Here is a 9,304-nt window from a genome sequence, read left to right as displayed (position 1 = left end):
CACGGCTGGTTTCTGTCACCGACTCGTCCGCAAGTGGAAAGGAGTCCCCTGACCAAAAACGTCGAATGTGAACGAGACCTTGAATCATGCATTGCGCGTACACGCCTCCTACCTAGTATACAAACGGGTATCGACGCCCTACGAACTCCACCCTGTTTTCGACGAAGATGTTTTCTTCCGGGGCGGAAGAAAAACCAATCCATCCTCTTCCTGTTCGTTTTTGTAAAGACACAAACGCTGAACAGGCTGGGGGGCAACAACGGCGCGGTTTCTGACCGGACGCCTGTCGTCTCCGTTCCATCCCCCTCACTCCCCACCTCACATCACCCTACCTAACTACATGTGCTTTGGAATCATCCTACGCGCCTGTGCAAACGGCTCACCCGCGGCTAAAGTACCGCCCGACCATGTTGCTGGCCAGACTACTCGCCAGGCCGCCGCCGTACAGCGCGCTGCCGGCCATGTTGGACGCGTGGCTGAACTTGTCGCAGCGGGAGAAGGCGAGGGTGTTCATGATTGTCAGGACGAGGGCGATGACTTTGTGCTCCCGTTAGCGTCTGCGCATACAAAGCAAGCCGACCTCGTCCAAAGCACAGCCTGACGGCCCAGTACAATCGAGCGGGGTGGGAAGATGCAGATAGAGCGAGGAAGGCTGTAGAGAGGGGGGGGCAGAGGAGACTGACCAACAAGAGGCAGCCACAGGAACTGCAGCCGCACGAGCGCAAAGACGGCCAGCAGCACCCACAGCACGGGCTGCACGTACAGCGCCAGCCAGAAGAAGCGACTGTCGGTGGGGTTGATCGTCTTGGTGCCGGGCTCGGAGCTCTCAAACACCCACTTGGAGTCGCCCGACTGGGGGTCGACCTCGTTCCACCAGCGCAGGCCCACGAGGCGGCGGCCGGCGATGTTCTTGAGGTAGTAAAAGTCGGCGGCCAGGAGGAGGATGGTGATGATGAAGATCATGATCCTGTTTGTTTCACACGCCGAGTCAGCTCACTGGGCACTCTTTTCGGCGTCTCCATAGTATCCTCGACGAGGACAGGGAAAGGGTAAACTCTGCAAGACAGGACGGGCCCCAGGGAGGAAGGTTGCGTACATGCTCTTGATGATCCAGAGGCCGAGAAAGTAGACGAGGACGCTGGCTGTCAGGAACGCGTTAGCTGCCTGTTCTGCAGGCCACGGAGGGGACGTCGTGGCGTACATATCCGGAAGCCGAGGAAGGTGAGCAGCGTGATGGGGTGGGAGCTCAACCGCCAGCTCAGCGACCCTTCGACGGGCGCCTGCGGCGCATTCTGGTCCATGGTGGGAAGTGGAGGAGGACGAAACCGATAGCTTCAATGTCGCAATATGGTCGTCGACTTGTTCTTGTTCCTTCGGATCCCAATGTAGCAGAAGGGTGTCTCTGTCGTCGTCTTCGATGTCGTCGTGGTTCGATCCAATATCCCTCGTAGGCAGTCGTCGTCACATTGGGGGTTGAATAGCTTCGCGAGTCGACAGCTCTGAGAGGCGCCCGAAAGTGATAGCTGTTCGTAAAGGGAGAATTGACGGGTTGTTCCGTGACCAGACCCATGCAAGCCATGCTCCCTCCGCCCAGGGGTCTGTCGAACGGTCGGCTGAACTGCGGCACTGACACCCTTACGTCATCACCGGCAACGTGCCGAATGATTGCTTGGGCCGAACTCACCCATGCCGATGCCGTGATAGCTTCACAGCCGAGCTCAGAACAGTTCTTGAACAATTATATCAAACTCTTTGACTCGACAATCACTTTGAAGGACATTCACTCCCTGATCAACAATAGCCCTGCGCACAGCCTTGCTTCATCGAAAATAAGCGTCTCAACTCCGTACCTATTCACTCATAATGGCATTAGCGGCGAGGTCGCCATCCATCTTGCGCCGAGCGCTCCTTTATGGTTCATGCACCCCCCCCCCCCTCATTTTGTTTGATAAAAGCTAACACTTTTCAGTCCCATCCTCGTCCGAAAAGATGCTGACCAAATCTCTCGGCCTGACCGCGGACAATGTAACATACGACCTCGAAGACTCAGTAACTTCAGCCCGCAAACCAGATGCCCGGAAACAGCTCCGCTCATTTCTCTCCAACCAATCCTCCCGCCCCGCATCCATATCTGAGCTGGCCGTGCGTATCAATGCTGTAGAAACGTCTCTCGCACTCGACGATCTCACCGCGCTCGCCCCGTTAGCCAACGTCGATGCCATATGCGTACCCAAGGTCGACTCTGCTGCTGACCTGACCTTCGTCACCGATGTCCTCCGCCATGTCGCCCCGGAAAGGCATGCCGAGAACTCCAAGAATCCTATCAAAATCGTCGCGCTTATCGAATCCGCCCGTTCCATCATGAACCTGAAGGAGATATGTAACGCCTCACCCTACCTGAGCGGTCTGGTTTTCGCGGCCGAAGACTTCGCCAAAGACCTCTCCATCACCCGATCACCGTCCCTCCATGAGTTTCTCTACGCAAGATCTGCCATTGTGACCGCAGCAAGGGCCGCAAGCCTGCCCAGTGTCATTGACCTTGTCTGCACGTCCTTCCGAGGCGAGACAGGCCTACAACGACTCGAAGAAGAATGCTTGGGGGGTAAAGCCATGGGCTTCAACGGAAAACAATGCATCCACCCGACGCAAGTGGAGCTCGTGCAGAAGCTGTTTGCACCTAGTGAAAAGGAACTAGAGTGGGCTGTCAGAATTACTATAGCCGATGACAAAGCCAGCGCTTCAGGCCGAGGTGCATGGACGCTCGATGGCATGATGATCGACGCACCGGTGTCGGCAAAGGCTCGTTCCGTGGTGAAGAAAGCGGAGCAATGCAAAATGGATGTCGAGAGTGTGCGTACGAAGTGGCAAGGTCAGGAGCCCGAGTGAACCGGATTAAATAAAATAGTTTGGCCTCCAGAATGATGATAACCGTTGAGCTTCCTCGGCTGCGTTAGCCGTGCTGTTCGTGTTTTGAGACTGATGCAAGAGATACGTATTCGATCGAGAATGGGCATTTGTGTTGAACCTCGTTCGCTGTCCATCTCGTTGACTCCGGTCCTCGCCCAATGCGTCGTTGTACAGGCCGAGAGTATGTCGTTGATGCGTCTGATACCACGCTCCACTTGTCGTTGGCGCAGCATTATGAGGGGTGTCTTCTATGGTATCGAACCATTCTTCATCACAATATCTTTGGCCCGGGTAGTTTTGGCGAGACCAGTATCTAGTACATTCATCCTGGTAAACTTCTGCCTCTAGACGCTGGATAAAAGCGGCCACGCTTTCGGTAGCATCCTCGCCGTGCATGCTCATATTCATGTCGGGTGGTACAGCATATTGTGAGTGTGGTGCACAGTGCTTGATATCATTCATAGGCTGATGCTGATGAAGATCTTGTTGACTGTACACTTCTCGTGGTGTCGGATTGTGAGTGCGAGTTGATGAAGCGAGGGACTGGCCTAATTGAGACTGAGACTGGGCATCAGCGGGTGATTCAGTGTCTGGGACAGCCGGACACTCTTTAGGCAGGTGAACGACACCGTCGCCGGGTGTTGACTCTACAGGCGCCGTGAGCGGCCGTGTAATGCGATAGTCGCCGACAGACTGAAAATATCGCTCAGGCGTCTCCCCTAGCGAAACGGTCCGCTGTGGTCGTGGAGGACCTGGAGAGACCGGTAAAGGGGGTTTGGGTGCGGGTGACTTGAGATATATTTGCTTGGCAACCTCGTCCCGAGACAGCTCTCCATTGAGAGCCTCAGCGTTCGGAATAATTTTAACCTCTGATTGATCCTTCTCGTCGTGGCTTTTATCCACTGGGTCAGCCATCTTTGCAATCCCTTTAGAAGCTGTGTTTTGCGCTTGCGTTGCAAGCGTACCCTCATGCATCTCTTCAGGGGCTACCGAATGATCAATTCTTGCCTCTCGGTCGAGTGAAAGCTCTCTTGCCATCACGCCCTTGTCTTCGTAGCGGACTATCACAGTATTTGGGCGACTATGGTTCGGGGTGTCGTGGCCTGCGACGCTGCCCTCTACTTCGTGGGGCAGGTTCCCAGACCTTATGGCGTCGATTTGATGTGGGTTCTGAATCTGACAGCCTCTTTTACTTACACCTGCACCTTCTAGTGCTCCGGATTCTTGCAGAGCTTGCTGTACATGATCTGGCGTCAGACTTCTTTGACAGTCGCGTCCCAGCTGGTGCGATTGCTGGCCAGGATGCCTTCCTGTGGACATGTCACTTGTGGACCAAGTGCAATAAGAGGTGTTCCGGCCCGTTGATGGTCGGTCTCCCCGAATGGGATTTTTGGGTGGGAATGAAGAACGACTTTCTGGCTGGTCACTGATGACGTCCCGATATCCGTAGCCGCTTATCTCTTGGTCTTTGACGATGTTGCCCATATCCTGCACCTGCTGATGATCGCCCTGTAATATAGGACGCCTGAATATGTCGGAGGCTTCGTCTAATTCTCTTCCCCTTTTCTTGTGTTTTCTGTCACGAGACCGTGAGGGTACGCGTTTCTTCGCCGGTCGGTGCTCATGAGACGATGCAATTTCCATGGAGCCGTGTCCAAGATCTTGGACTGATATCCGTCAAAAGCAGCTTGGAAAGGATCTGAACGTAAACTCACTCTGCTGTGTAGCGTGACGACCGTTATGGAACAGACCAGGCGTATTAGCAGGCTGCAGCTGTGCTTTGTGAGCTTTCCGACAGATTCATACCGAAGCTAGGAACATACCGTCACTCGGCTATTATGGACTGCTTCTGGAGCAAACTTGTCCATGACCTCACGTGAAGCCAACAGCATCCTGTTGCTGGTCTCTCTGCGTCGACTTGGGCGCTTGATCTTTTCTGCTTTGCTTTTCGAGACTGTCATTTTGGTAGATCCATGCAAATCGTACTTGTCATGCCTTGTTTTGTGTCTGGCCCTCTTCTCGAATGCTGGCATCTGCGGCGAATCATCTTCCAGAGATCCATTAGTCGTATCAACATGATCTCGAGTAGGGCCCTGTGGAGCGTGTCGATTTGGTGGGAGAGGGTTATCATCAGCCCATGAATGCTTTTGATTCTGACCGATCGCATTACGTCCATCTCCACCAGCCAGATGTTCCCCATGCCGCACCGTTCTTCTTTGCGTACGATGCCTGTCGTGTCTCGTGTTGCGTGGACGATCGTTGACTCGCTGCAGCCAAAGCTCGACAAGCTCGTTGCCGTCCATTGTGCCATTAGCGATCCCACACTCTGCTGTCTGAAGCGCTGCCAGCGCATTACTGGGCAGGTGTCGTGTCCCACTCGGCTGTGCGGACCTGTGATCCATGATCGACTGGCTACGGGGTTGCGAACGATCCATGGCACGAAAGTACGCTTGGCACCTCTTCGAGGCAGCTGGGCAACAACCGAAGCTGGTGTGAACGCCTGCCAGGACCTGTAAACGTAAATGACGGAATTCAAAAAGGGAAGTGTCGACAGGGGCTGTGCTTGCTTGTAGTTAGGCGAATCATCCGCATGGCTCAAGGACGAATCTACGGAAAGACCTCCTCTTGTTCAATCCACTGGGGGTGCCTTCCACGCTATTCTGGCTTGGACACAGTGACTAAATCATCCCGGAGCCGCCAAAAAGTTCTACCCATCATATGCTTGGCATTTGGAGCCTGAAACCTACGTAACCATCCCAGAGACTTGAATCTGAGATCTGTGATCTCTGCAAACAACCTCATACCCAGCCCAATGTCTTCATGCGGTCACGATATTGGCACGCAGCTGATTCTACTGTTCAAGGAACGATGAGGCTGTTGCATTTTCCCAGTCTCTCAAGCAACACCGTGATGCCGTCCTTGTCCTTTTCTTTTCCGGCTCTTTGCTCTTCCAGTCGCGGGTCAACGACTGCCAACTTCAGAATCTCATCACCCAAGAGGTCAGGAATGGTATCATGGAAGCTCTGGCACACGTACCGCTTGATAACTTGGGTTATGACACTGGCGATTCAAACAGCACGCGCAAGCTGGTGACCCAGCCTAGACTAGATGCTTTAAAATGCAAGACAATTCTTTTTGAAAGACAAGAGTGGGTGGGGATGCACCTTGTAATGCGTCACCAGCTCACGAGTCTTCTCGTTGAAGTGATTACAGGGATCATGTAAGTCAGAGGTCTTTCCCACGCGCAAATCTTGCAATGGGTTCCTTGTGTTCTTACCCTTCGGTTCTCTATCCGTTAGTCCGCGGTTCGCCTGTGTCACTGTGACAAGTCCTTTCAAGGGACCGTTGCTCCTCGGCAACTTTCAATTTCAGGTGGATGACCGGGCTCTGGCGATCGTTCAAGGGCGGCAGACTGTGCGGCAAGACGGAAAAGACAGCCCTGGACCGTTCAGCGACACCGGTGAAGATATGGACTTTTGCAAACTCGCGATACTCTGCCAGAAACGCCGCGTGAGCAGCAAGGACCTCGTCGACGACGCTGTGAGGCTGAAGTCAAGGATCGTTTGGCGCCGTGGCCACCTCGAGGTGGATGACCACTTGGACCTCTGTCTCTTATAGCAGGCCAAGGCCCGGGCCCCTCGCTACATTGCTGCGAGTAGACATCTAATGGCCGGCGAATCTTTCGACAGGCTCCAGGCGTAATACTAATATGTTGTGTGCTGTTGAGAAGGAGCCAATTTTGACTCGACAGCATCCTCTGACTTGTGAAGCCATAAATATGGAGGTTGAACTTGAGAAGCAGGACAAGAGCCGGATGACGAGTGGAGCAGCCGGAAGCCGGAGGAGGCACTGGAGGCCCTTGTTGCCGCCAATTCGCATGGCCACACTGACGAGACACCTCCGCTAGCTTACCAACATTCAAATCACTCCTCCATTGATACGACCTTTGGCGGAGAGGGAAGACCAGACGAAAGGATGTCTAGTGCCCGAAATGAAGGTATGAACCTGGGTGACAGCGGCAGGGTTGCCTCCGCCATCATCATCTCAACGAGACCCAGGCGAAAACCACCGCAGGTTCCCGATCAATCAGCCGGCTGCGGTTGCTGCGCAAGAATGAAATCGTTGCTGTTCAGGTTTACAGAGCTACAGTTGTAGGTATCCAATCAACCAATACTTCCTTCGTTTTGGGAATAGAAGAACAGAGAAACGCGCTCAAAATCCCCCCTGCGATTCTCAATGGGTTGCGCACAATTCTTCTTATGATGGTCTTTAACCTTCAATTGTCGGCAACGCATGCTGTCCTTTGAACTGTCGTCCCAATGCACAGTCAGACACTCCAATCAAACGGACCACAAGGTTGCCAGCAGCCGTCTATTATGAAGGTTCCTTAGGTGACGTAAGACTTGCCTTGCCTCGCCTCTGAGTCACGGCGGATTTCAACACAGCAGTGAGTGACCAGTTGAAGGATTGCCTCTGTGGGAGTCATAGCCTTAGCGCCAGCCTACGCCTCAGATCCTCTGCCCGCAAGGGATGTGAGGCTATCAGTTTATCTCATAACCTGTCCTAGCATATAAGTAAGAAGCCTTGCTCGCCATACCAAGGCTCTTCTTACCCTCGATTGCTAGGAACGAACATGGCAACATACATCTACATCAACGGCTACCCCGCTGTTGGCAAGCTGACCGTGGCAAAGGAGCTGGAGAAGCGAATACCCCAGTCTAAAGTCTACGACAACCACCTCATGATCGACGGCGTCGCTGCCCTGGTTGAGCGCTCGTCGCCGCATTACCAAGATTTGCGAACGGCTGCGCGCCGGTTCTTCCTAGACATTATCTCCACACACGACGTGGCAGACGGCGTGACGTGGATCTTTACAGATTCGAGGGAAAACACCCCCGAGGCTGCCGCCGCTGCTCAGGACTACAAAGATGCTGCCGCAAGGCGCAACGTTCCTTTCGTGTCGGTCATTCTCCACTGCGATGCGCCAGAGAACGAGAGGAGGGTTGTGGGAGAGGGGCGCGGCGGTCGAACAAACACGAAGCTGGTGGATGTCGAGATTCTGCGGCAGATCCGGCGCGAGGAGGGCCTACATCGATTCGGGGGGGATCGCGAGTTAGAACTGGATATCACGAACTTAGAGCCGGCTGTCGCTGCGGAAACTATTCGGAGGCACGTCGAGCAGGTGACATGAGACTAAGCAATTCGGCGTAGAGATAGGTCTGGATTGCGTGTACAATTGGCCAGCGAGCAGCGTGCTCAATTGATCAAACATGAGCCAATGCACAAAATCGACTCTCCGAAAGAGACAGTTGTCTGTCGAGCGCCTGTCAGTCGATGTTGGTCGTTGCTCTACTCCAGACATGAGACTAGGCCCTAGTTGCAGAGCTCCAGACGATCGTGACGTTCACGGAACATAAGGCGTGTCGACCCGCCAAGCCATTTCTATTCTGAGCGCAGAGTCTCCACCCCGACCCAAGCGCCAGACGAGGGTATCGCGATGACAACTTGACATGCCTGATGGCATGGCGCATTGACCCTTACCCCTCTCCCCGCCCGCAGGGAGAACAGACGACGTTTCATCGCAATGCCTATGGCTTCATAACCAAGCAACGCCTGAGGGATCATCAGGCGAGGGAGGGAGGTACGAGGGAAGGAGAGGCAATACGCAGCGGTGGTGGAAAGCAGTATACCGAAATATCTGCTCGGTGTACGCAACGGCTTGCGTGGCATCAAGTACCCAAGTGTAGTCTGCTGGTATAGTCGTTGACGCTGCCGTCGTCGTCGTCACGTTGCGCGTCTCTGGTCGGTAATGGCATGGATTATCACATGCCGCCGCCGCCGCCGCCGCCCAAATCCAGACAGACCCAGAAGCTCGGGTCAAGGAGTGCGGGTGTTCGGGATTTGGGATACTGGCGTTCAAGATCAGCCAAGAAAACCCAAGGTGTCCCCAGGGTCGCATTGAGTCTTGATCACGCACGTGCCTGTGCACCCAGGCAACCCCACGCCCCCTCTCCCTCTCAATCCTGGGGTCCTTGGACAGGTAGCGCTCATCGCACTTTTTCTGTGTTGAGCCTTTTGGCTAAACACCCAACTCACTTGGCCAGTCAGTCCAAATCACTCTCAAAGGTTCGGGGTGCTTTCCAGAGTGGCGATGCTGGGTACATAGGACAAGCCAAGCAGCCGAATGCGGCGAAGAAGCCTCGACGACATTGAGGCAGGCGCAGTAAGTACGAGTTTCAGCCGAAATGGTTGCAGAGCAAACAGCCCATGGCCAGTGGGCCGAACCCTTGCGAGCTTGGCCCCCTTACATGTTCGCAGCGTTGGGCGCGCCAGTCTTACAAGCCGCATGCGACAATGCGACAGGTCCTGCTTGCATGCTAGTTTCCCTGCCTCCTAG

The 9,304-nt window shown here is 54.4% G+C and overlaps 4 protein-coding genes across 4 annotated transcripts; 2 read left to right on the top strand and 2 right to left on the bottom strand.

Moving 5' to 3' along the window:
- Positions 1 to 379: 379 nt before the first annotated feature.
- Positions 380 to 963, bottom strand: VDAG_03256 (uncharacterized protein; the record flags this gene model as incomplete). The annotated part of the gene is made up of 2 exons (XM_009657121.1): positions 380 to 537; positions 684 to 963. 2 exons carry the CDS (start codon positions 961 to 963, stop codon positions 380 to 382), a joined length of 438 nt encoding a protein of 145 aa, XP_009655416.1.
- Positions 964 to 1,721: 758 nt separating this feature from the next.
- VDAG_03255 (citrate lyase subunit beta) lies at positions 1,722 to 2,940 on the top strand. The gene is made up of 2 exons (XM_009657120.1): positions 1,722 to 1,915; positions 1,970 to 2,940. Exons 1-2 carry the CDS (start codon positions 1,864 to 1,866, stop codon positions 2,884 to 2,886), a joined length of 969 nt encoding a protein of 322 aa, XP_009655415.1. The 5' UTR covers positions 1,722 to 1,863; the 3' UTR covers positions 2,887 to 2,940.
- Positions 2,941 to 3,155: 215 nt separating this feature from the next.
- VDAG_03254 (uncharacterized protein) lies at positions 3,156 to 5,230 on the bottom strand (the record flags this gene model as incomplete). Its single annotated transcript, XM_009657119.1, has 3 exons — positions 4,731 to 5,230; positions 3,244 to 4,416; positions 3,156 to 3,173 (listed from the first exon to the last, which is right to left on the bottom strand). The coding sequence occupies exons 1-3, from the start codon at positions 5,208 to 5,210 to the stop codon at positions 3,156 to 3,158; spliced, it is 1,671 nt and encodes a 556-aa protein (XP_009655414.1). The 5' UTR covers positions 5,211 to 5,230.
- Positions 5,231 to 7,540: 2,310 nt separating this feature from the next.
- On the top strand, positions 7,541 to 8,098 carry VDAG_03253 (uncharacterized protein; the record flags this gene model as incomplete). The annotated part of the gene is made up of 1 exon (XM_009657118.1): positions 7,541 to 8,098. One exon carries the CDS (start codon positions 7,541 to 7,543, stop codon positions 8,096 to 8,098), a length of 558 nt encoding a protein of 185 aa, XP_009655413.1.
- Positions 8,099 to 9,304: the final 1,206 nt, after the last annotated feature.

The sequence above is a fragment of the Verticillium dahliae genome, genomic scaffold (assembly GCF_000150675.1).
Source record: "Verticillium dahliae VdLs.17 supercont1.5 genomic scaffold, whole genome shotgun sequence".
Lineage (NCBI taxonomy): Eukaryota > Fungi > Ascomycota > Sordariomycetes > Glomerellales > Plectosphaerellaceae > Verticillium > Verticillium dahliae.
Note: the sequence above shows the minus strand (reverse complement) of the source record. Positions and strands in the feature narration are given on the sequence as shown.